This window comes from Hirundo rustica, chromosome 20 (genome assembly GCF_015227805.2).
Source record: "Hirundo rustica isolate bHirRus1 chromosome 20, bHirRus1.pri.v3, whole genome shotgun sequence".
In the NCBI taxonomy this organism is placed as follows: domain Eukaryota; kingdom Metazoa; phylum Chordata; class Aves; order Passeriformes; family Hirundinidae; genus Hirundo; species Hirundo rustica.
In genome coordinates this window covers 9,774,711-9,801,189 of record NC_053469.1, presented here as the reverse complement: position 1 = coordinate 9,801,189, position 26,479 = coordinate 9,774,711, and the positions used below count along the sequence as shown (strand labels likewise).

Below are 26,479 nucleotides of genomic sequence, written 5' to 3'. Positions count from 1 at the left end.
TTTCCCTGCTCTGCAGCCTGAGCCTGCCCTGGCCCAGCTCCAGCCCTTCCCTGGCTCCTGTCCCTGTCCCAGAGCAGAGATCAGAGCTGTCCCTGTCCCCCGCCTCTTCTCTCAGTTGACTGATCCGTTGCTTTTCCTTTGAATATGACATCCTCACCAGCGACTACTGTCTAATGATTATTTATTCCTTTTAGGATTTCACATTCCTGCCAAGCTCAGCAGGTTCCAAAACGCTCCACAGAAGCCCTGGCTGGTTACCAGATGAAAAATTGCCTTTGTGGCAGGGGTCTCTCCACCTTTTCACTCCTTTCCTTCTCACTAATCATCATTTGTCTACAGAAAGGGGGAAACAGTGGAAGTGTTCTCAGGATATTTGCTCTGTAGGAACAAGAACATGGTCAGGTGTTCAGGAGTGGCTGCCTGTGGCTGGGCAGGCCTTGGTACAGTTACAAAGGGCAAGCCTGACCCTCACCTGGTAGCTCCTTTCCACCCTGCCATCCCAGTGCTCCAACACCAAATCCAACCCCTTGCTGCAGTCACCCAGCACTGAAGGACATTTTATGAGATCCAGAAAGGATGGAGTATTAAGTAGCTTAAGAGGAAATAACCTCATCTAAGCCAGTTCAGCTGTGTTTTGTATCACTGAAGGTAACAAACGGTGGACAAATTTCTGTTTAAAAGTAAACAGTTAAAAATAAACATTGTTCCAGTTGACATTCAGAATCCGATTTACAACTTTGGAGATCTCTACCTAAGCCTTGAGGTAAAAAACAATATATAGGGCAGCAGCAGCAACAGGTTAATGGGTGTGTAACATTCCAAGCTGTAAATCCCTGGTTGGTTTGCACAGCTCCTAAGAAACAAGCTGACAGATGTGGAGCTCCACGTGTCACAAGAAGGTGGTGCTTTAACAAAGCTGACTCCCTACCTGAAGGAAAAAACTCTGCCCCCCAACAAGTTTCTATTATTGTAAATTCTTTAAATAGGTTTAGCCTTGTACAAAGCCAGTCCTTCAGCAGGTATTTTTGCCTGAATGGGTGATTTGATCTCTGGCTGCTGCCTGCTCCGTATGTTTGCACTGAGAGGGAGAGGCACTGGAGTGGATTCCTGAGCATGGAGCCCTGGAGAGGGATCTGCCACAGCCCGTGGCTGCATCAGGCTCGGGCAGTCTGGGCACCTGAAGGGGACAGACCCCAGGGTGTCCCTGTCACAAGGGACACACACACACCGTGATTTTCTGTGCTCTGCAGTAACCTACTGCCTAAGAAAACAAACAGGGTGGAATGGGAGACAGGAATGAGGAAATTCTCCTCCAGGGCTTCTTTCTTTCCCTCTCAGTGCTGATACCACAGGTGAGAGAAGCCACAGCCTCCATTTCACAACCCCTCAGACTTTTAAGGAAAACTGCAAGACTCAGAGCTACACACAGGACTTCTCTTCTTTAAGCAGGACCTCAGGCAGGCCCTGCTCACACTGAGGTTTCCGTCCCAGCCCTGCAATGCCACCGTGGCAGCTCTGCAAACCAGGCTGGATCAGGACAGGTGCAGGATCTGACAGCACCAAATTGTCAGCATCAGGACTCCCCCTCTACCAACACCAAACCAGTGCTGCCTCACCTCACACATACCAGGAGGCCACGTTTGCAATACCAGGGCACAGAGAGGAGGAGGACAGGCAGGAGGTGGCAGGGCACACATGAATGCGGGTAAACGAGCTGGAGCTGATCAGATGCCAAAGCCAGAGCAGCCTTTTCAAGCAGTTCTCAGCCAAAGATCACTGCCATTACACATAACCCCCTTCACAGCTTCCCAATCTACTGCTTCTGCTGTGTTCATCCAGAGCCCTGCAACTTCATAGCAAATCAGAGTTTCTCCTGTGGCAAACACCCAAGGAAAATACACCTTTCCATGCAGAAACACAGGGCACGCAGAAACAGGACACACTGTGCGAAGGATCTACCAAGCTTCCAGAAGGTACTTTACAATCAGCTCAGTGTCAAACAGATCCTCCCTGAAGTCCCAAAGGGAATGAAGCCCCTTTCCAAATCCAAAGTCCAAGAGGATTAACACTGGAACCCTAAATCAATGCCCATTACAGCATCAACTCCTCCCTTCTAAACAGTGCCTCATCTTTCCCAAACCAGTTCAGAAAAACCCAAGAAATAAAATTCACTGGCTCTGCCCAAAAGGACCAGAGCCTTAAAAATCCACTGTCCAGTCTCCTTTAGAGCAGTTATTTGTCCCACAGAGAGGGTGCTGCTGCAGTGGCCAGCACAGGACTGGCTCCTGCTCGGAACTCTCCTGACTCCTCTCAGCACAGCTGGAGTGATTCGTACCCAACATCTCTCCATCAACAATTCTGATAGCAAGAACAGGGTCAGGAGGCCCCTCTCTTCTCCTGAACAAGCGAGAAAGACTTGGTAATATTTACTAAGAATTAAAATCAAAGTTCCTGAGAGAAAGCCAAGGGAAAACTATTAAAAATAGTAAGCTGGAAAAGCAAACATCTTTTGCTTACATATCACATATGGCTCAGTACTGCATGACACAAAGGAAGGCTACAGAATAAACACAGAAGGAATGGGAAAGGCACCCAGGAGTTCCCAGTGCTCTACTTACAGCAGTGCTGCTGGCAGACCGAGCTCCACTGGCTCCCAGCTTGTGGTCCCAAGCCCAATCCCTTTTTTGTTTAGCAGAGCTGTAAATGGAGTGGGAGGGAAGCAGCAGCCTGCAGACACAGCAGCTCTGTTCACTGGCTCTAGCCGTGGGCTCCACCGAGCTCGTCATCAGGAGACCTAAGCACTGCTTTTAGTTTATTCAATTTCCTGGCAAACTTTTCTACTTTAACTGTTTCCTTTCCAAATGGGTGGACTTGTGATTCTTCCAGGATCCCAGGCAGAGCTCCAGAGCTGCTTAAAGGCACAGCTGAGGCCCAGACCAACCCCACCTGTTCATGCTGCAGAAGCACCCAGCAATGGCAGCCAGGGCCCCTGGAGCAAGCTGTAAAGACACACTTTAAAGACACAGGGAACAAACACCGCAGTTTTCAGTAATGGAGAAGAACAGGTGTTACAGATACATACTGCTGTTTCCCAGTGTGAAAATTCCCCATGGAACTCTCCCAAGCAGCTTCAGCAACCCCAGGCTGGCATTGAGACACAGGGCGGGACTGTGCTGTGCCCGGTGCCCGGCACACTTAACTGCCTCTGCTCTTCCCTTGCACAATTCCTGAACAAGGAACTCTTAGAGCTATATTAAGAACTCAAGGAATGTTTGTGACCTCACAGCAGAACTGTGGCTTGCCCTGGTACTGCCTCATCACCTTAGAGTCTCATCCTAAAGCTTTTAAACTCCAAAAGTTTAAGGCTTCAAATAGAAGTTCAACACACCAGAAGGGGTTTGGATGAAGGGAAAGAGAAGGGCACAGCTCAGGAGCTTCAATACACACTGAAGGTGAGGCTGGACACATTTGGGTTTCCTGGGGCTTATCCCTGACCATGGAAGCTTGCTGGATTCAAACTGGATCAGCAGAGCCAAGCAGGAGCACACAGTGTGACACAGGGCACATTTTCCCTTGTCTACCTGTGAGCAGGCTGAGCTAGTCACACCCATGGCTCAGAACTTCTGAAGGATGACAGGCACTCTGGAGGATGTCCAGACAGAGATGCCAAAGGCTGCAGTGCAGGGAGAGGAGAATAATGGGCAAAAAAAGCTGAGCAGGGCTGCAGACGACATCTTGTGTTCAGATTCAAAAGGGGACAATGCCTGGGCAGCCTGTGACATGCCAGGATGGAAGCAGTCAGCAGGGACAGGCAGCCAAGCTGGGAGCACCCAGAGCCCAGCTCTCCCAGCTGGAATGTACAACACAGGCAAAGAATGGGCTTTTCAAATGATCTGCAGGGCTTCCATGCTTTGTGAGGGGAGAAATCCACACAGATCTGATCCTCTGCCATCACCCCCACTGAGGATCCCAGCTGGAAGCATTACAGCACAGTTGTGGGTGCTGAAGGTAATCACAAAGTTTTGGCACATCAAAACCACTCTGCTGTCCATGAGCCATGCCCACAACTGACGGGATTTGCCCAGGCTAGCCAGACCCTTATTAAGGTGATCTTGACAAAGCCCACAGGCAGGATATGGGAGGAGAATTGAGCAAAACCACATCATGCACACAGGGAGGTTTGTGGGTGATGCTTTAAGCCAGAGTTGAGCTCAGGTTCTTTGCAGCACGGGCAGATCACAGGGCTGGGGCCAACAATCACACCCTGCAGTATGTGCTCCTCCAAACACCCATCCTTCGGGCCTCCTGGCTGCCATCATTTGTTTGTTTTATTCTTACCAGATCCTTGTGCTTCTGGTACCAGTATGTTTGTCCCTCTCTTTACTGGGTTGCTGTGTCCCCAAGGCTCAGGCTGCCCCCTCCACATGGAGCCATCACACAGCACCCACAGACACGGCAAAACCCCAAACAGTGCTCCGGTCTCAGACTATGGATTCCAGGTGGGACACTGGCTTACACAAACTTCCTGGAGATGTACCACATCATTTGGCAGCTTGATGAAGTTATATGCATTAATTCATGTTTAATTAAAATGAAGGTTTAAACAAGATGATGATGTATCAGCTTGCATTCAATCGTTAAGGTCCTGTCTCTGTCCTCTGCTCTGAATCAAAGCATCCCTCAGTTGTACAACTGAAGCAAAGCTGGTCACAGCCACTCAGCACAATCCCCATTCCTTGAGGAGGGGCCAGAGCTCTTCCTCTCAGCATGGCTACAATAATGGCCCTTTGATGGAGTTTGTTTTCATAGCAAACTTGTCTGGTCACCCTCTGTTAGAGGCTTCCCTAGAAGGGGACGGTCATTCCTAATCTCTCAGCTTCTGCAGACACCTCAGGAAATCTCTAATCTTTGAACAAGAAGGAAAAATAACCCAGGACAGATTGTTCTTTACAGGACAATGCACTGAACTTCATTAAGTGAAGCACACACCATGTCATTGCCCACAGGCCCACTGGAGTGAAAGGCAGCTGAAAATAACCCTGCAGAGCACAAATCTTCAGACTCTAAGCCTGGTAACATCAGAGGAAAGGCTGAGAAATGCTGGCAAGAGCTGTGCACAGGTGGCAAAATAATGGGGAGCCAGGCTGAGCCTCCCCTGTGGTCAAGCATTTTCCTCAGCCACACTGAAACTCCAGGAGATGGCAAAGCAGTCAAAGAAGGATCCTCGTGAGAAGCTGAGGAGTCCATGCCAACCGTTTCCTGGCTGTAGACTCATTTCTGCAGAGAAGTCTGATCCAGCCCAGCTACAAACACCTGGAATGCACACAGAGGTTTGCATGGAAGACCCAAGAGTGAGCCTCTACTGTCTCCATCAAGCTGAAACCAGGCAGTCAGATCAGATGATTCTTGAAGGTCCCTTTCAACTTAACATTCCTATTCCTACTCCTATTCCTATTCCTATTCCTATTCCTATTCCTATTCCTATTCCTATTCCTATTCCTATTCCTATTCCTATTCCTATTCCTATTCCTATTCCTATTCCTATTCCTATTCCATCCTACTCTACCCTACAACCCCTCTGCTTGTGCTGGCCATCTCTCAACCCTTGCCGTGGTAGCACAGGTAAGATTGGCGATGACTACAGGAACATTTAGCAAGAGGTGACAGAACCAATGCTGTCACACCTCACAAACTGTCCCTCACAAATGCAAGGTCAGCAATGCAGGAGCAGAAACACCCCACATCTACAGAGGAATCCCACAAACCCCAGTGAACATTACATTTTCCTTTGAAAGAAGCACTGCAATCTCAGCAACTGATCCGTGCCTCCAGCCATCTGGCCAAACCTTGGGGTCTCCACGCGCATGTGCCCCCCAGGGCACCCCACTCTTGGCAGGACATGGGCCAGCACCATCTCCTCAGCACAGCAGCAGCACAGCTCCTTGCCCTCTGTGCACACCAGGCTTTGGGGCTCACAGTACAGCAGTGGGTACATGTGACTGGATCGTCCTCACGCCTTTGCAAATGCAACACACTCCTTATCCTGCCCAACACAAAACACTAGGAAGGGCATGACACCAGGAATTCCACTGGGATTGGGTCTGGCAGCTGCTGAGAACACCACACCACAGGGGGCAGGCGTGCAAAACAATCTGTTTGGCAGATGTTGTTCATGGCACATCTGTCACAGAAGCCTGGCCCAAGGGAGGGAGTTTTGGGTGACAGACAGATGCTGGAGGCTGTCACAAGGCTGAGGACACTTATCCGCACAAGGAACTCTTATCCACACAAGGGCCAACCAGGCAGGACACAGCAAATTCGTTTTGGAGAAAGTGACATCAAGAATGGCAGGACTTGAAGTTTTCAGCAACAACCTGCTCCCATTCTGATAAAATACAAATACTTTCAACCTGCATGAGCCCAAATTAACCTGAAGTCACCAGTGGGACACTTACCAAGGAATCAGAGAACATTCCAGACTTGGCTGTCTTGAACAACCCCAGCCAGGGACTATAATAAGCCAAGCAAATCCAAAGTGGAGCTCAGGGAAGAAAGCAGAGCTCACTTGGCCCGGAGTCACCCACATGCTGACAAGGAGCAGATGGTCAAGAACAGACATGACAACCACAAGTTGGTTTTATTGCCAATAAATGAAGATTGTATTCATAAAGGGGAGCTGCTACATCAGCAGGCACTGAAGAGGAACAGTGACAAGGTGATACCAATTAAAAGGTGATTGGCATCTCTTCCATACTTCAGTTTCCCTGCTCATCTGCCACAAAACTTTCGCCTTTTCCATGTTACTGCTCAAGAGAACAGCCCCCAGCTCCAGCCAGCTCTGCCCTCTGGGCAAAACCAGTAAGGACACCAACGTCCTCTGGGATGTCAAAGCCAGAGCAGATCCATTCTGCACCGGGCCTCCGACTCCTGCACTCAGGAGAGCCTTGTCCTGCTCAAGCCCACCAAGAGCACAATTTCTTCCATTCTGTACATGGACAGTGTTTTCCACCCCGTTCTCATTTCTCATTTCACCAGCCTCTTGGATCCCTTATTTCCCCTTTCTGTCTGAGTGGATGAGGCAGTTGTCTCCCTTTGTGGCACAAAAGAACACAGACATTTCTGGCAAGTGGCAGAATTGAGGCACCTCAGGACATGCAGGAGCTGAGGAGTGCCTGCCACTCCCACAGCTCCCAAAGCTGTACCAAAGCAGACTCGTGATTCTGTCATCTGGAGAGAGCAGCATAGCAGCAGAGATACCAAAACTGGCACAGGGTGGAACGTTACAATTTCTTTATGAAACATCCAGGATAAAAGGCATGGCAGACACCAGAATTCCTTACAGCCGACACCAGCATGAATTCAGAGCTACAACTGACACGTTTCCATCAAAGGCAATCCCCAGGAGGCATCTACAGAAGCACTCCAGCATCTCCTATGCACGTCAGAGCCTTCTGAAGCAATTAGCCCAGGTCTGCAGACCAGCAGGCCCCACCATCAGAGCTTCACCTCTCTTCCTCACATCATCAAGGGCATGACACAGGAGCACAGGAACACAAATCCAGGTCACAAAGTCCTCAAGATTCAGAACCCAGGGAGGAGAAACCTAGCAGGAAGGGAGGAAGTTTAGGCAGAGATAAGGCACAATGGCTCAAAGGCCAGGGGAGTAAGAGCTGTGTGGAGATGGAGGAGCAGGAGGGTGCGTGATGCTCAGTCAGGAGTCACCTGGAAACCCTCCTGCTAAAAACTCTCAGCACTCACTTGTCAGCTGAGGATCCCGAGCAGTGAGGAGACACAGGACAGCACCGGGAAGAGGAGACAGAAAAGCAGGGCCATGTGACCCTACTTTCCAAGATTACATAATTCCTGAATAAACAGATACTTCCTTATCCTCAGTGGCGGTTTTTGCTCAGATGTTACACAACCAAACACAGGAATGGTGACCAGGGAGATGTGATCCATATGGCTGGAGAGCAGGAACCATCCTGCTGCCTCAGGGGAGGCTGAGAACAAATGGGACAGAGTCCTGAGCCTTGGGATACTCTTCCAAAACTTTTTAATATAAAAATATATTAATATTTGGAACCCTATCTTGCAAGACATGTATTCTGTAAGATTAGACAACTTTTGCTTCACTAGAAAAACCAGGCCTAGAGGAGAATTTCATCTCCTACTTCATACGCCCTAATAAAAAACAATTTCTAGCATGTACTCCTTGACCTATAGCAGGAACTTTTTTTAAATGAAGGGAGAAGTTTTCTCTTCAAATGAAAAAAAAAAAAAAAAACCCAAACCAAAACCTCACCATTTGCATACAAGGTTCTTCATCATGCTCACTAATTCAGCATCCAAATTCCTGCACGTTCAACACCTCCTGCACCACTTGTAGCTACGGAAAGATGTCTCCCACCAAAATGTGTCCGTCCACAGGGTAAGGACACAGATTATTGTTTGTGGCCGTCCAGTGGCCACATGCAGAAGAATTCCATCTCTAAGGAGTGACAGATATGTCAGGATACAAGACAGGGAACTACTTGCAAGTTAATCCTGATAAACCACTGCTCCATGGTTTGCTGGAGTGGGAAGGACACACCAGGCTACACAGCATAAACAACTCTGACCAGATTGATTTTATAGTGTCTTCAAGCCTTAAAACCTGTAAACCTGTAAAATAATCTCGGGAGGCACAAAATGAAACCAGAGTCAAAAAGAGCATTCCCAAGAAAGAAGCACAAGTTTCCTCAGAGCCAAAAGTGATTCAATGGGTCCTAGAAGTGCATTAGTGAGCCTTTATTACAGGTGAAGGATTTCAGATGTTTTCTGTTATTATCTCTTTACAGATGTTATCTTGCAACAGCGTAAATACCTTTGTTCCATGCAGGTAAAACTAAACTTGAGGGTAATAAATGGACGGCACTGGTTTATTAGAGGCCTCATAAAAGGGAGTCTAGCACAGGTGATTCACAGGAGATTCCCAGATCTTACCCTACTTGCCCATTTTCACACAGTTAATTTTCCCTCTCTGGCTGCTTTTCAACATTATAATCAGATTTAGCCCAGAAAAGGCAACACTTGCACAAGTTCTGAACTGACTTGCAGGTGTTTTGAGAATCTGAGTAATAAGAAAACCACACTCCAAAACTCCTGGCTGATTTTTAGGAGGCCACTCCACACGCATGATATGAGACACACTGGTTTAAACAATTCACACAGGTTTTTCCATGTCCAGTACAGCCACGCACACATTACCTTCCACCACATGGGAAAGCATCCTTGTAGAGCAATTCCATTTCACTCCCTTCTTTTCATATTTAAGCAGTTGTTTGTCTGTAATTACCCCTCAGAAGTGTGCCCATGTGCAGACACAGCGTTTTAATTGGCCACTCAACCATTCCCCTTCCCTGGAGCTGCCACGTTCCAGCCTGTGTCAAACATTGCCTCAACAGCCACGCGTTGATGTCAGCTCCTGCTGGGATACCCTGGGATTTCCAGCTCCTGCTCTGGCATGTCAGGGTCACCTTTGAAATGCAGACTTTGAACAAAGAGCTCACAAGACTGACTTTTAGAAAAATACCTTTTCTTGCAGGAGAAAGGGATGTGTGCTCATTTCATTTTGCAGCACCATCCAATGACTGTCCCTCAACACAAGAGCCTGTTCTACCACAGCCAATAATCAAATTCTTTTGTGACTCCAATACTTGTTTTGAAAAGCCTCAAGCTGTTCATGGGCAAAAGGCAAAGTAGTACTCAGGTCAGCAGTGGCAAAATCTATTCCAGTGCGTTTTTAATTAAGCCCAGGAAGCTGATCTCTTTTGGCAGATGGTTAAGGCCAAACATCCATCACCAGAGGCACCTTCCTACTCCTGATCCATGATCTTGGGAACTGCAGGTGGATGGCACAGTGATTTAGAAACAGCTTCCTGGTAGTAATGCAAATACTTGTAAGGGTTCAGAGAACAAATTCATAGCCCCAATCCATGGAACAGAGCATCCTCCTCTTCAAAATGCAACTGAACTATTGGAAGTATTATTGAAATTACTGATTCATTGAAAATATAATGTCAGGAAGGTAGAAGATCTCCAATATCAAGAAGAAGAAAAGAGCAATCAATTCAATTCTCTGGAAAGGGACTTGTCTTGGGAAGAGCCTTGGCCTCGTGACACTCTTCTGACAGGAAGAGCCATGACTGCAGGGCACGGAAAGCCGGAACAGGAGCCATCAACAATTTTCCTATGAGTGACAAAAAACCACTCTGGAAAAGAGTTTTGAATGCTGGCTTTTTCATAATTTTCAAACCCCTGGACAGCCACAGAACTGCTAATCCAAAGCAGAAATGATTCAGAGCTAAAAAATGCTGAGTACTTACTCTTCCAGAGAAAGGTTTTCCATCTACCGACTCCAGCAGAGTCTTTTTCTCCAGAGAGGCAACAAGTCTGAGATTGATCAAAGTTTCTCAACCCTCACATAATGCTGACAAGCACATCATTATCTCTATCAAAGACTAATCATTAACTACTGCTCAGATTAGCTTAGGACCAGACCAAGCGTTGGGATGCTCACACAGAGCAGGAAAAGCAGCTCCTGAGTCTTCCTCACGAGATCTTTGCACAAATGCAAAGAGATTTTACAACTCCCTGATCTGATTGAGTGCATTGCAGAGATTACTTTCCAACACATTAACCAAAACACATTTCAAACATTCATACCTCTATCAGATAAATCAGTGGTTTGCTTGCTTCTGGATATTATAACAAAGCAAGCCTAGTTTATTTTAGTATTTAAGTATTTTAATATTCAAACCGATAGCAAGTTTAAATAAGATATTAGGAAGAAATTATTCCCTGTGAGGGTGGGGAGGCCCTGGCACAGGGTGCCCAGAGGAGCTGTGGCTGCCCCTGGATCCCTGGCAGTGCCCAAGGCCAAGTGGGACATTGGGGCTTGGAGCAGCCTGGGACAGTGGAAGGTGTCCCTGCCATGGCAGGGGTGGCACTGGATGAGCTTTAGGGTTCCTTCCAACTCAAATCACCCTGTGACTTGATCTGCCCCATAATGAAGAAATGTGATGTTTTCAAAGCTATCAGCCACTTTTCTGGAGCATTGGGAAGTGAGAAAAAAATAACAAGGCAGATAATTCAACAGTTGTACAGAAATTCAACACTGTACAAGACAAACCCTGTCAGGGTAACTGGGTCTGAGACCCCTCTGCTTGGAAAGCTGGAGCCAACAACTGCTATGGAAAAAAAAAAAAAAAGGGACAAAGCAGAAAAAGTGCAAGAACAGCTGTGCTGTGCCCTGCAACACAAGGGGCCTGATGGCGGGGCCGTGGTTTTATTTCATCAGATCAGAACCAAGAGTTACACAAAATGGGATCAACTGACAAGCAGTGCACATGACCGTGCTGTTATGATGTCCTGGAGGGTTTTACTGGTGGAATTCAGAAAATTAAGGAAAGTCAGGCTGCTGCCAAGACGCTTTTTAAACAAGAAGCAAAATAATCAGAATCAAGTGTATTAGGCTTTACCCCCCATACAGAAGGATATCCCACAGACACTGCTCTGTGCCTTTTACGAAAAGAGCACAAAAATGGCTTTACAAATATAACCAAGCCTGTAACAGGAACATGAGGGCAGCTGTGAAACTCCCAAATAACTTTGTTTGCAGCTGTTCAGGTTTCAGCTTGACTATCTATAACACGCTCCTCCAGCACACTTCAGCCTCACCTGACACCACCTTAAACACTAAAGTTCAGCCTGTCCTCGTGAGATAGTGTCTTATCCCAACTTAATGAAGGGGCACCAAAGCCAATGATAACTTGATTTGTACAAAAACCCTCCTGGCAGCGAACACAGAAATTGTGACTCAGTCTCTTGTCAAATCCATTAGACCAGGAGCTCAGACAGACAAGGGAGCCAAGAAAACCAGACCAGCACTGATTTCATTTCACTTGCACAGTATCCCGAGGCTGGGTGTGCTCCTCGGGAGCCTGTGCTCCCACTTCCCCTATCACTTTGATGTACAAGGGCTGATTTAACCATCGGAAACGCCCTCCCACGGAGCCACACCGATGGCAACACTGCATTGACTTCCCGAGGGCTGCAGGACAGTGAACTGGGATGGCTCCTTCTGGGAGCGCTGGCTTTAAGTCTGCTCCACGTTTGCTAGTGTTTCTCCTTCCCAAGTAAAAGATGCAAGTTTTAAAATGCAGTCCAGTTATGAAAATGCAGTCCAGTTGTGCCAATGAGCTGTTTGAGCCTCTTTAGCAGAACACCTTTTGGAGCAGGGAAGGTTAATGGGAGAAGCAAGTGAGCAATGGGATCCCTGGCTTCCAGTCCAGCCTCTGGCAGAGCCCAGCCAGGGTGGCAGGAGCTGCTGCCATTGTCTCACCCAGAGCTGCAGCCACCAACTACAGACATCAGACAAGGAGCCAACTGGGTCACAGGGATGAGCCTCTCCCTGAGGAGGCTGGAGCTGTACCCCTTTCCAGGAGCTGCTTTTCACAGCTCTCTGGAGCAGCCACTCATTCTGCTCACAGCATTAGCTCAGGATGAGCACTGCAACTCTCAGGTGGCCTCAAAGCACTTCTTAATCTTACAGAGCCAAGTCCAATTATATTCTCTCTAATGTGAAAAAAAGCCTGAAAAGGTATTTGCCAGGCACTCCTTCCCTCAAAAGAAGTAGAAAACCAGCCAAGACTATCAGGGTCCCCCTTAACCAGGTTATCCAGAAGATCAGCTAAATGTATCACAAAGCTCATATTCCAAGCTCCTGTACCTTCATCAGCGGAACGAGATCTGAATCCGCGATAACTAATGAGTAAGTGTGGGAAAAGAAGGTTAATGGAATTGAAATGGCTCTCCCACAGTCTCAGGAGAGCTTGGGGCACTCACTGGGAGTTCCATGCCAGAACACCTCCATTCTGTTCCCAGTTTTCTCCCAACCTCTCAGGATTCATAACAGGACATGCTGAGCAAGCAGTGAGAACAGAAGAGCCTCGGTCACTTGCAGCATTTGGCCTGTGCTCTAGAGCTACCATGGACTGCTCTAGTCATTTAAATGCTTATACAACTTTTTTAGCAGATGATAAATGACATTTACATCTGTGATACAGCAAATGTGAGACTTTTCTACAATTATATCTACAGAGAGGAAAAGAGCTGGAAGCAAAGCCATTGTTCTGGCTGCAATCACAGCTGCTGAAGTGCCACCGGAAATCAGCTGGAGACGTTTGTAGATATGAACTGATAACACAGGGAAGAAAAGAAAATGGGAAATGACATTAAAAACTGAAGAAATAAAAAAGGAAAACTAAAAAAGAGCTATTTCATCACAACCTCCCACTTCCAGATTGGCTTCTAAACCAGGAAAGTCTAATTCCAGGACCAACAAATGAAAGGCTTTAGAAAGTACAGCAAAATAGGAGTTTAATTTGTTTACAGTAACTAGTCCCATTATTCCCTGCATTAGCAGATTCCAGCTTTCAGATGAAAAAAAAAGGTTAATGAAAAAAATCACTGGCATCGTGCTCCCCAGGACCTGATTGGGAACATTTCCAGAAAATTAGATTGAAACAAAAGGCAATGGAGCAGATTAACTTAGATTGGATTTTCCAGAGAAAAACAGCATAAACTAGACTGAGTCTTTTTCATCCTTCCCTAAGAAAAAATTGCCAAGACTCCCAGTGAATTCCTGGCAGAGTTGTGGAGAAGTTCATACTGGCAATGTGCTTCAGCTCAACTTCCCAAAATTCTGCTGCAGGCTCCTGCTAACTTTCAGGTGACCTTCAGCCCAGGGCAGGGAGGCAGCTCTGCAGAGCCACGGCAGCTTTCTGTTGGGTAGAGGGGTCTTCATAGCAAATAGAGAAACCAAGGAGGAAAGCAGAAAACAGTACATTTTAGTTCAAAGAACAAAACGTTCTGTCTTCTCCTGGACCTAACGTCTGACTGGAAAACAAGCCAGCTGAAAGGAAACTCCTCAGGGCCCTGCTCAAAACTCACCATGTGAACATGGTAGATTTTGTCATTTACTTGTAATATAAAACTGGAAGAGATTATTCTCAATGCCCTCCCTTCTCAGACATTAAGCTTTTGTTCAGGGATAGAGTGTCTCACTAACCCAAACCTTGAAGTTACATTGTGAAGGGAGAAGTGAAGTGAAAAATCCCCCCAAACCTCTTTCCAAAACAAAACAAAAACAAACAAATAAACAAAAACCCTGCAAACTTTGTCCTTGTACCACTGCAAGTCTGAGTTCATGGCAGGAAGGATACCTTTAAAATAAAAAAGCAAACATGCAAAAGTGACTTGGAAAGGTGATGTAATTCCTGCTCTCAACTGGCAGAAATTATCCTAATTCTCAGTTAACAACATGGCCTAGATGAGAAATCTGATATGAAATGAAAAGCAGACAATTTTCAGTAGGAAACAGTTGTACAAAACTCCTCTGTTCTCAACACAAAGTTGTGTGGGAGCCTGCAACTCCTGCCAATTCTTACATTTTCAGTACCTTGTTTTTGTCGGGGAGGACAGCAGAAGAAGCAAAAACCTGCTTATTGTAACAATTTTTGTGTTTGTAGCAAAAAGCATGACTTTAATTTTGTATTGTACAGCAGAGCAGTCACAGCTTCACCAACAAATCCTCAGTTATGAAACCAATCTTCATTTAAACAGCAACATTCACACATTACTCCCAGTGCCCCCTTTTTAATGAAGGATGGGAAAAAAATAATACAGACTCCAAAGCCTGATGAAAGCCTCAGGAAACATTACATCATAAATGACAGGATTTGGGATCATTAACTTGAATGCTAACTTACCCTATAAGATCCCATATTGTTACTCATGAAAAATCCTGCAAAAGCTTTACTGACCTCAGGCTCAAGCAGAGGCAAGTTAAGATCAAAAAGAGTGAAAATAAACTTAATAAACACTTGTGAGGAGAGTTTCATCCACCTGGGTACAAAAAGCAGGACTAGTAAGCATTCTGGAGCTTGGCATTCGAGCACAAACTGGAAGAATTGGCTTCTGCCTGGGAACTGCGTGGAACCACGAGCCCACTGCACACTCAAATACACATCAGGAGTATGAACAAAGCTTAAATTAAAAGAAGGACAAGTAGCGAGGATGTGATGCTTGCTGAGTGCTGCAGGATGTGCTGCTACAGCCTCTTCCCCACTACACTGACATTAAAACTGGCCAGTGCTGAATCCCAGTGAAAAAAAAAAAACAGGAAATATATACAGGTATAACATTGGGCTAGGAAGATGGTGAAGGGTCTGAAAGTGCCACACAGGAGCAGCTGAGGGCACTGGATTGTTCATTCTGAAGGGAAAAATTAGGTCAGAACTCACCAGGGGTGCAGCTCCTCCTGAGGGGCAGCTCCAATCTCTACTCTGTCCTGTGGCAATGGCCTCAAATTATCCCAGGGGAGGCTCAGGCTGGAGATGAGGGAAAGGTTCTTCCCCCAGAGGGTGCTGGGCACTGCCCAGGCTCCCCAGGGAATGGGCACGGCCCCGAGGCTGCCAGAGCTCCAGGAGCCTTTGGACAGCGCTGCCAGGGATGCCCAGGGTGGGGTTGGTGGGGGTCTGTGCAGGGACAGGGGCTGGGCTGGATCCTGTGGGTCCCTTCCAGCTCAGGATATTCTGTGATACCTATACCTATAAATCCTAAATTGCCACACCAGGACTTAGCCACATGGGTCTCCTCCGTTTAAAAAACAAAACTACGTTAACAACCAACCCGATAGAAATATAGGAGCCAAAGCAAGAAACTCCCTTCATCCAAGGGACCAGATTTCCACTGGAAAGTTCATGCCCACCTGCCTTACCAAGGTTGGAATAATCTCCTAACACCAGGAATTTACACCAAATTATTGCGGGTTTGTTTTGTTGGTTTTTTTTTTTTAACAGAAAAAAGATTCTGACACTTTCCAGGTTTTATTCTAAATTCATCACACATTCTGCAATATAAGAGCTGCTCAACACCCCACTTTATCTTCTCCCTTTAGAAGTGGAATCACTGATATCTCAATCATTGCAATAAACTCCCGAATTACTGCAAACTCAGCTCCACAACAGACCTGGCAACTTCCTGCTCAGACTCCAATATCCAGTCAGTAACTGACAGCACAAATTTCCAACCAGTGCCAGCAAACACCCAAAGCCGGGAAACATCAATCCTTATTGCCATTCTGACCTCCTACACAGTGCACTTCTGCATTTCAACACCATTTAGATCTCAGGTGAAATTAAAGCCAGTCGGTCTTACAAAGTACAGAGATACCAGCTTTCCACGAGGGGAAAAAACACAGAAAAAACACAATAAACCACAAAAAAAAAAAAAAAAAAAAAATCATTAAACAAACCAACAAAAATGTGTATTTCTCAAGGTACAAGGTGAACGTAGAAAACTGCTTCAGAGGGGCGGCTCAGACATTTACCACTCAGGGAATTATTCCGATGTGTTAAGAACACAGTGCAGTGCTGATATCCCTGGGTAACTCAGAGAAGCGAACCTGGAACACGGCAGCGCCCGGGTGTCCCCAAACTTCCCGTCCGAGCCCCACGGACCCGCAGGGCCCTCAGCGGAGCCATGCGGGCCCTCTGGCTCAGCCCGCAGCCCCGGCGGGTCACGGCTCCCTCACGGCAAGGGCAGCACGGCGGCCGCGGGGCCCGGCTGTCACCTTGGGAACCGCAGGGCCGGGCCGGGCGCCTCCCCGGCGCCCGGGGAGCTCTGCCTGCACCCACACCGAGCTCGCCCCGCACCGCCGCCGCCGCCACGTCCCAGGGCTGCCCATTCCCTCGGGACCCGCCGGCGCCCCCGGCCCGAGGTCCCAGGTCCCGGCCCGAGGGGAGGAGAGGCGGCCATGGGGCCCCTCAGGCGGGATTGGGGAGGGGGCGCGGGGGGCACGAGACCCCCGCCGCGCCCGCCCGTCACTCACCGCGCGACCGCCACGAGCCGCGGCCTTCGCTCCGCCCCCGCGGCCGAACCCCGCCCCTCCCGGCAACCTCCGACTTCCCGCCCTTCGCCGTGCCCGCTAAGCCCCGCCCCTTTCGACGCATCCCTACGGGCTCGGCCCATGACGTGCCCCAGCCCCGCCTCACTCCGCCGCGCCATCGAAGCTCCGCCCCCTCTGACGTTCCGCCCCAGCCCCGCCCCTCTGGGTGCCGGTGCGGCCGGGCCGTAAAGCGCCGCCGCCGCACGCCTGTCCCGCCCCGGCGGTCGCTGGCAATGTTCGCGGCGGCGGAGGAGGACGACGCCGATTTCCTGTCCCCGGCCAGCGGGTGAGCCCCGGGGGCGCGGCGGGACCCCCTCCCTGCCGCCGGGAGGGCGTGGCGGCCCGGGCAGGCCCGCGGTTCCGGTGAAGGCCCGCGGCGGTGAGGGGCGGGCAGGCTGCCCCTGTGCCGCCGGGCCCGCGGCCGGGGCCGTCCCCCTGTGACCGGGGCTGCCGCCGGGGCGGTGTCCCGCTCCTGCCCCCGCGGGAGCGGCGTAGGGGCAGCCCGGGAAGGGTCTGGCTGCCGGCGGGGCTCGGTGCGGGCCCCGGTGTGGCCGGGACAGGGGCTCTGGGGCTTGAGACCCCGCCCGGGGACCCGCCGGACCCCGCTTTGCTCGGGGACCACCCCGCGCAGGGAAAGACGGAACCGGTCCGGGGTCGCCAGGGCAGAGAACTCGGTGTTTCCACTTCAATAAGGAGTGGGGGGGAAGTCCCTGAAGTGCCGCTGTGGGGCTGCTCACTCACCGCTGGCTCCTCCCCGGGTGTTCACCAGGGTTCCGCTTGTATCTTGTCTTCGTGGAGCGCATCCAGGTTTTTGTATCTCTGACTTGTTGCCGCTCCAAGAGCTGCAATTCCAGCTCTGTGCACTCCCCGCCCCCTTCCAGGAGCTTCTCTTTAGCAGCTCTTAGAAACTAATTCTCTCTCTTTATAGCAAATTTCGTTATTTTTCAAAGGAGATTCACTGACAGTGGTGTCATCCCTTTGTTTGAATTATTCCCTTGCCTCGTGATATCGAGAATAGGTTGAGTGTAACTGGCCTTGAAGCAGTAAAATTGCAAACGATGTATCCTGAAGGAATAACCTCTGGCATTAAACCCTCTGCCCTTAGCTGGGAGAGTTTCTGCCATTTTAATTGGAGAATGTGTTTCCTAGACATTTAAAGAAAAAAAACCCCAAAACTCCAGAAGCTGAATGGTGGTTTCTCTGTCACGTATTATTTTGGGTATTGTAAGAGTCCGCTATTTTATACAAAGCTAGTTCTAGTCATTGCTTCAAAGTAACTTCATTTTTTGTGTAGTTTCAGTTCTTATAGCTTCAGTCGATTTTGAGGAAATGAAACACAATTGTGCCACTTTCCCAACCTCTTCATCTACAAGTTCTGCCTATTCAAAATTAAATGGTTAATTAGCATAAAGCAACTTAACCTGCAGCCCTTTGTTTACTTCCAAAGTGATGGTAAACACTTTGAATTTGATATAACTTCTAGTTAAGGGTGTTCATTATGTTCATTATGTATAATACCCGTGTTGGATAAGGTTAAATGTTTTTATTTCCCTTTCTAGAGCCAGATTAGCCTCTCTCTTTGGCCTGGATCAAACGGTCTCAAGCCAGGGAAATGAATTCTTCCAGTTCACTGCACCAAAGCAGCCCAAGAAGGGTCAGACAGCAGCTGGTAAGTACCTGGGCATGAGAGTGGGGAACACACTCAGCAGCAGCTGTGTGTGTGGGGAGAGCAAGGGCCCTTGTGAAGAGCAGCAGGGCAAATAATTGCCTGAGCTTTCCTCAGTGATCTTGTCCTCCGGTGCACTCCTACGCCTGGATTTTCAACTGGCCTTGGGTGGCTTTGGAGCGAGAGTCTTTGTTTCTTTGTAACTTCCTTCTGGAGTTATTTTTCCTTGGGGTAAAGAACACGTCCTGGTGGTGCCACCAGCCAGTCCTGTGCCTCTGCCAGCTGTCCCTGATCTCTGTCCCCACAGGCCAGGCCCAGAAGGCGCCGGTGGCCCCAGCGGCCTCAGGAGCCCCCTCGGTGTTGGTGGCCACCGCGGTGCTCGCGTATCGATAGTAAGTGACTTCTCCGTGACCTGCTGCACTCTGTGGCCCTAATCCTAGAGAGGAGATATTTCTGGATATATGCGAAGAGACAGTTGTTTTCAGTCATATCTACCTGGTCAGAATGTTGTGAGGCAATGGAAGTTTCCGCTCAAGAACAGTTTCGGTTGCTGCGCTGCAGCTCTGGGTGAGGCAGTTCTGAAAGAGCAAGTTGTGGGTTTGGCTGTGGCTGGGAGCTGTGTCCTGGCTGCTGGGCTGAGATGTGCACTGCTTCAGGAGGCTCTGTCAGATGTTTGTGGTTCATGTATTTGAGAATTGAGGCATAAGGAGAGTGAGAGCACTAAAACTGTTTGATGCTGCCATCGTGGAAAAACACTTCTGCCCTGGACCTGTGAGAGCAGTTTTCAACTCACTCCCCAGTGTGTGCTCTTGCCTGGGGGCAAGCAGAAATGTCTCTAAGCTGAGCAAGGCTGCCTGACATTTTATGCCTGAGGAAAGGGATCTGAGCTCTAAAGAATGCTGAGTTAGGGACAGTTGTGCAGCTGAATGTCTCCCTTATCTTCCAGTACAAATGGGCAGTACGTGAGGCAAGGCAAGTATGGAGCAGCTGTGTTGGGGAACCACACTGCCAAAGAGGTGAGAGATGCTTCCTTCCCTAACTCTGCCATGCTGAGGGCTCACTGCTATGAGATGGTGTTTCTGTGAGCTTTCCAAGAGTTCTACTTTTGATGTTGTTCCCCTGCTGCCTTTCTGCCTCCTGGGTTTTCTTGTTGCTCAGCCATCCACCTTGGTGACATCTTTCTTTCCTGCAGTCTGTGAGTTTGTAGGATATCTTACAACTTGTGCCTGAAATAGTTTGCAGTCTTTCTGAAAGTAGTTTGGTATTTATTCAGAATGTCTTTGACTGGAGCACGAATTTGTACCTGTGGAAATGGATATAAAGAAAAATTCTGTCCAGCAGTACAGAGATGCTCTGCTTAAGTTTTGTTCTTTTGGGAGCAAAACCATCTTTCCTTCCTAAGTGTTCCTTGAAGAACACGGAGCTGAGGTGCCCAGTAAATTGGTGTGTTTGAAAGCTACTTTGAAAACTCTCACCCATCCCTGGTGTTGGTATCCCCCAAGTCCTCATTCATGTCTCACTAAGTTGCTTCTGCTTTGGCAAGAACAAAATTAATCTTAGTTTGATAGCTAAATTCCTGAGTCAGTAATCTGGGGAGTGTTGAGCTCTGTTGTTCTGGGGGAGCTGGGGAGGACAGGGAGTGCAGGAGGAAGCTGAACCAGCTTTCCTCAGGCTGCCTGTGTGATATCACATCCAGTTGGGAGCAGTCACTCCCAGTTCCCCGCTGAGCTGTGTCCAGTGCAGGTGCACAAAGGAAAACACATTTCCTCGATAGATTGTCTTTAGTCGAGCCACATATGTCAATAAATCTCATATCTGTGTTGTTTAGTTCTTGGAAGGCTCTCTCCAACTCAGTCTGTTACATGTCAATATGCAAAGATAAAAGATTACACACACAAACCTCTTTAGGCTGGATTTTAGGGAAAAACGTCTTTCCCAAAAGGGTGATCAGGGCCTGGCACAGCTGCCCAGGGCAGTGGTGGAGTCCCCATCCCTGGAGGGGTTTAAAAGCTGTGTGGATATGGCTCATGGGTCAGTGGTGACCTTGGCAGTGCTGGGGGAATGCTTTTGGATGTCTCTTCCAGCCTAATTGACTCTCTGATGGTTTGATGCCGCGTGGTGAGTTCTGTATCTGGAAGGGTTAGTGCACCACATTTTGCCACTGTAACTGTGAAAAATGTGGAATCAGTTAAAATGTGTTGCTTGTTATAAAACAATGAGTTTGACTTGCTTGGTTGCTACAGCTAAATAAAACCCTTGAGAATAAACCAGTTTTAATAAGTGTCACAAAACTCTGCTAAGTATTTTTGCTATGGTGTATTTGACAAATACTGAGCCTTAAGCTCTGCATGTGACAACGCCTTAGAATTGAAGACGTTTTGAGTTCCTGTTCTTGTTCTTTTTTCCTTGTCTAATTCCTTGTGGAATCCAGTACAGGATCCTCCTTTACATCAATCAGCAGCAACAGATCACCTCTGCAAGGATCCACCCAGGCTTCGTGCTCACGGTGAGACTCTGGCTTAGAAAAGCGTTTTTTGCTCACAGCAAATCCAAGGTTGGCTCTAAAATTCTCCATTAAGCCTTGGTTTATAACCTTTGAGATCAAACATCTGGGTGACAGAGCAGGAGGTGTCCCAGTGTGACTGTTCTCCTCCCCGTGTGTTGCACAAGAGGCTGTGAGAGCTCTCTTTTGCAGAGCACCTCCTCGGGAGATTTCCAAACCAAGGCCCCTGTGGGAGGTAAATGATTACCTGTGCTCACAGAGGTGTTTGGGGTTTGCAGCTCTGTAATAAATAAAACCAGCAAAATTCTTTTTGCTGAGAATTTCTAGTTAAGTGTCTGAGAGAATACAACTGAGTAAGCAGAAGGAAATGACAGCAAGGAAATGTTTTCTTCCAGAAAATTTACACTCAGCATTTTCCTGCTGTTGAGAACAATCTGGAGCATTGTGAGCTCTAAAATGGGATTTCTCAGGAAGTTGGTTTCTGCCATTTTTACAGAAAATTGAGGTGTTGGTTTTACTGTTCTTAGCTTGACATCAGATGGCATCAAGTTTCTTTATATGAGAGATAGAAATTTCACTCCAAAATAATTAAATTTTTGTCCCAGCTTAGACCTTGCTCTCTAGTTTTATAAGCACGTTCTTGAAAAATTAATGGGTTTTATAGTCACTTCTGATGACATGGATTTAGAAGTGAGGAAGAAGTAACTTCTCCAATTGATTCTGGAAACCTAAATACAATAAACTATGAAATGTAAATTACTTACACTTAAAAATTTTCAGTATATATTAAAGAACCAGGCTTCAAGAAAGTTTCTGAAAGGTTTCACCTTCCTGTGTGAACTGCAGCATCTAGGAAGAACTTAATATTTGCTCACATATTTGAGTTATAATAATTCTTCCATGATAATGAGCACATGAATAAAAGCTAATTCTGAACTTGGGCAGTAGAACAGCAGGGTTCTTCCTGCTTAATTTTGGTAGCTCTTATTTTAAGCTTCTTTTGGATGTGGGTTTTTTAGTTCATTTAATGTTTAAGATAGAACTGATTTCCTCTCCCACAGGTTCGGCCCAACAATTACAGCACGTTCTATGATGATCACAGGCAAAACTGGTCCATCATGTTTGAGTCAGAAAAGGCAGCAGTGGATTTCAGTAAGCAGGTAACTGCTCACCTCTGGCCCAGGCAGATCTTGATGGCTGCCTTACAGCAGGGGCAAATCGAGTTTTATTTTCATTGGAGTTCAGCTTTGAGCGTCTGCATAGCTGTGATAGAGACAGATCTGAGAGGAGCCTGCCCTGAGTTCTGTTCATTAAAACAAATCTCTTTGTGGCAGGGAACCTGTTGCTTCTCCAAATTCTCAAGGATTGCATATCAATGGTTCTGTAGAACAGAGAGTGTTTAATCAGCAACATTCAGCACAAGGAGACACGGAATGTGCTGGGAGTGCATTTCTAGCGTGGGCTTGATCAGCACAGCAAGAAGTGTATCAGATTCATGAGTGGGACTTGTCCATTAAAGGCCAGAGACACTGCCAGGCTTTCCCTCTGCAGGTGTGCCTTGCCAAATGCAACAGCTCCCCAGCATTGGACTCAGTCCTCTGCCAGGATCTCCTCCTGGGAGAAGGGCAGGGAGTGGAAGGAGGAGACTCCCTGGAGGTTGCCTATACGGGGTGGCTGTTCCAGAACAACGGGCTTGGACAGGTAAAGACATTTCTGCCACCTCCTAATGCTGAGTGGGACAGTCCCTGGCAGGAGCCTGCACATCCAGCATAGTACTGGTGTTGATGTTCAGGGTATACTTTGGGCATTTATGGCACTGTAAGTAGGGTCATATGTCTTGCCTATAGAGTATTAAGGGATTCTGGCATATTACACAAAAATTTCCTCACCAAAAGGGTTGTTGAGCATTGACACAGGCTGCCCAGGGCAGCAGTGGAGTCACATCCCTTGATGTGTTCAAAAACCATCTGGATGTGCTGCTGAGACCTGGTTTGGTGGTGAGCAGGGCAGTGCAGGGAGAACGGTTGGACTTGGTAATCTTAGAGGGCTTTTCTACCCTTAATGTTTCTAGTATTCCCTTGCTGTTCAGGGGGAGGTGATTGAAATGCTTTTAAACATCATGGGCACTCTCACACATGAATATTTAATGTTGTGTTTTGCTTGACACAGTCCTGTCCTAAAGCAGGTCTGAAGTCTGGGTCTCCAGTTACCATTCACTTCAGGAAACAGACTAAAGCTCTGTCTTACGGCTGAGAATTAATTTTGGTAGTAGTGGGATGGGAAATAGCATTTAACCAGAGCTTCTGGGAGTTAATGGAATGTGTAAAGCAGCGTTCAGAATCTTGAAATGTTGGGAAATCCATGTATTTTGTGTTCTTGCTCAACTTTCCAGGTGTTCGACTCCAATGTTAACAAAGACAAGCTGCTGCGGCTGAAGCTGGGATCTGGAAAGGTCATCAAGGTACAACTTCTGGCACTTCCATTAAAATAATTGAAGTGTCAGAGCTTTGAATTACTGCAGATCCTGTTCAGGATTCATATATGCTATTTCTGTTTCATTTATTAACAAACACTTTGTGTCAGTGACTCACTCAAGCTTTGCACGATAGAGCCCAGTCTCCTTTTCACTGTCAGTGTTAGACAGGAGTTGTCCTCATGGGTAAAAAGGAACCTTCCTGTTTTCAGGAGCTGGGGTTTGATTGGCTTTGTTTTTGTGGAAGTCATTTAATCCGTTCCCTTGTTCTTGGGGAGCCCTGTTTCTAAAGCAAACAATGTTTCATCCAGGTGTTGTGATACTTCCTTATGTTATCCCATAAAATCAGGGTTTGAGTCAGAGATGCTTTTGTTACGTCACTTCCATGACATGAGTAATTCATGTAGGACCTGTATAGTTCATATATAACCTGTTACAAGTTGTCTTTTATTGAAGATGTGCTCTTTGTCTACTTTATTTGTTTTATCCTGTATCTTACTAATTTTGCCTGGCTGTTAGAGCCATCTTGTTCAGTGCTGGCAGCCCTTGGGCAGTCTGCATTGCTCTGACTTCATATCCCTCATTTACAACCATTTTCTTTGGTTGCTTTGTAAATCTAACCAGAGCAATTCAGATCTCTTTGGAGTCCAGTTCTTCTTCAGAATGCTGAGTGAGGTTGCTGCTGTGTGGTGGAGCTGCATCTTTATTCTTAAGTTAGCACTGGAATTTACAACTGGCTGTCAGGACAAGACAAAGATTTAGTGCTGCACATTGAGAAGAAACAGGGTTTTGCAAGAATCTCTGTGTGTTTTGGAACCCTTGCCCGAAGTTGTTTTAATTGGGGTGAACAATGTCACTGATCCAACTGCTTTATCTTCTGTTGCCTGTGCAAACCGAAGGGCTGGGAAGAAGGAATGCTGGGCATGAAGAAAGGAGGGCGAAGGTTCCTCATCATTCCTCCAGCCTGGGCCTACGGGGCTCAGGGCGTGGCTGGTCGTGTCCCTCCAGACTCCACTTTGGTGTTTGAGGTGGAAGTCAGGCGGGTGAGTGTCTCCTGCCAAATGTTTGGTTTCCATCTGTTTTGTGACTGCAGGGGAGGAACCTGCTGTTGGTGTGAGAACTGCAGCTCAGAAACTGTTAGAAACTGTATGTGTATCTTTAATTCAAACAAACATACAAACAAACCCAAAACAGAACCCTAAACCCAGAAAATCCCTCTAGGCTGTTTGTTGTAACTGTCTTGGGATCTTTTAGGTGTCTTATTTATGAGTCACTTTGGAAGACAAAATACTGTGGGAGGAATGAGAGGATGTAAAGACTCAGCTTCTCCAGTTCTGAATCAATTGGCTGCTTTTGCTTGAAGTGCAGGAGCACCAAATAAATTGGTGAAAATTTTTACAGGAACCCAGGAAAACATCTTTTTTTTTTTTTAAATGCTTTTTAAGGTGAAGCTGGCAAAGGAATGCTCTGGTTCAGATGGGCTGAGTGTCAGTTCAAGGGATTCCCTTGCACCTTCTCCAGTTCCCAGCTCAGATGGCTTCTCCTCAGACACGGGTTTAGTGCCTCCCTCCACCATCCCTCCAAAGCCTGGGTAAGAGGCAGCGTGGTTTAAACAACTTTCTGTGTTTGGGCTGGTGCTGCCCATCAGCACAGTGCTGCACTAACACATCGTTTGGCCAACGTGGGGCCTCTGTGCCAGCTCAGTGCCCTCCACGTGGCAGAGCAGTGCTTGCTAACAGGACTTGCTGGAATTTTCTGCTTGGGTGCTGGCTTCCAGATGAAAGCCATTGGAATGGGCTCCAGTGAAGGAAGTCATTCCTCTCCATTCCTGAGATCCAGTGGGACTGAGCTGTCTCATCTCAGCTGGCATCATTGTCATCAGTTTGGACCTTCTCAGCCTGCACAACTCCCTGAAAAGAGGGTGTAGCTAGGTGGGGTCGGGTTCTTTTCCCAGGTCACCTCTAAGTTATTCCAGGACAGGTTTATGCTGGATATTAGGAAAGCCATCATGGATCGAATGGTCAGGCATTGGCACAGGCTGCCCAGGGTGGAGTTACCATCCCTGGGGGTGTGCAAAGAATGCAGATGTGGCATTTGGGGATGGGGTTTAGTGCTGAACGTGCTGGCACTGGGTTAGTGGTTGGTGTCTCAACCTTAGATGTATTCTCCAACCTTAACAATTCTGTGTTCTGTTCCTTAAATTAAATGGGTCAGTCACCCTTTTTAGGGAGTCCAAGGAAGTGCTGCTCTTGTTGTCATAAGTAGTTTGTTACTGGACTTGGTTAAAATTATTTATACCAGAATGTGGTTGTTAAAGGAATCAACAAAATTATCTTTCCATAATCAGCTGTTCCAATGGGTTATAGTGGTGTCCTGAACATATCTACAGATAACACTGTAAAGAATGTTCCAGAAGTGTAGGCTAAAAGAAATGCTCATGGTGTGAGGAAACAGCTTTCCTAGGGAGAGGTGTATTTAACAGCGTTTGTAAATCCAGGATATTGGCTCCTGAATTCCTCCTGGTTAATCTCTACACCTGTTTGGCTTTGCAGGGAGCCAGCTGTTCGGGCCAAGTCCAGCTCCATCAGTGAGCAGCTTGCAGTAAGTGCTGCCTTTTCCTAATTTGAAGCCTGAGTAGAGAAGGGGTTTTTTTACCTTAAACATTGGGTACTGCTGAAGATAAAGTGAGCATCATGCAAGACACTGGGATGTTCACCTTACAGCGTCTTAGGGCCTTGTTTTTGAAGGAATTAATGGTTGGGCTCGATGATTAATGGTTGGACTCTGTGACCTTAAAGATCTTTTCCAACCTTGTTGATTCTGTGATTACCAGAACCTGAGGAGCCT

General features: G+C 47.5%; 2 protein-coding genes across 8 annotated transcripts in view; one reads left to right on the top strand and one right to left on the bottom strand.

Annotated features, from left to right (window-relative positions):
• Positions 1-17,749, bottom strand: part of SLC31A1 (solute carrier family 31 member 1) — a 27,098-nt gene extending 9,349 nt beyond the window's left edge. Inside the window, exon 1 of one of the 3 annotated variants that reach the window (XM_040083688.2) lies at positions 17,732-17,749. Coding sequence is in view for 1 of the 3 variants with exons in the window: in XM_040083684.2 (XP_039939618.1) it covers positions 2,619-2,786 (168 nt within the window). In the remaining 2 variants the exon portion in view is untranslated. Of the gene's footprint in view, positions 1-2,618; positions 2,948-16,933; positions 17,006-17,731 lie in introns of those variants that run through there. The other 2 variants (XM_040083685.1, XM_040083684.2) reach the window with 2 other exon arrangements.
• Positions 17,151-26,479, top strand: part of FKBP15 (FKBP prolyl isomerase family member 15) — a 25,525-nt gene continuing 16,196 nt past the window's right edge. For all 5 annotated transcript variants that reach the window (XM_040083683.1, XM_040083681.1, XM_040083680.1 and 2 more), the window contains exons 1-11: positions 17,151-17,276; positions 18,550-18,659; positions 18,964-19,048; positions 19,603-19,672; positions 21,088-21,162; positions 22,221-22,319; positions 22,711-22,860; positions 23,552-23,620; positions 24,532-24,675; positions 25,078-25,223; positions 26,185-26,233. In XM_040083683.1, coding sequence (XP_039939617.1) covers positions 17,224-17,276; positions 18,550-18,659; positions 18,964-19,048; positions 19,603-19,672; positions 21,088-21,162; positions 22,221-22,319; positions 22,711-22,860; positions 23,552-23,620; positions 24,532-24,675; positions 25,078-25,223; positions 26,185-26,233 — 1,050 coding nt within the window. In that variant the 5' untranslated portion in view covers positions 17,151-17,223. The remainder of the gene's footprint in view (positions 17,277-18,549; positions 18,660-18,963; positions 19,049-19,602; positions 19,673-21,087; positions 21,163-22,220; positions 22,320-22,710; positions 22,861-23,551; positions 23,621-24,531; positions 24,676-25,077; positions 25,224-26,184; positions 26,234-26,479) is intronic.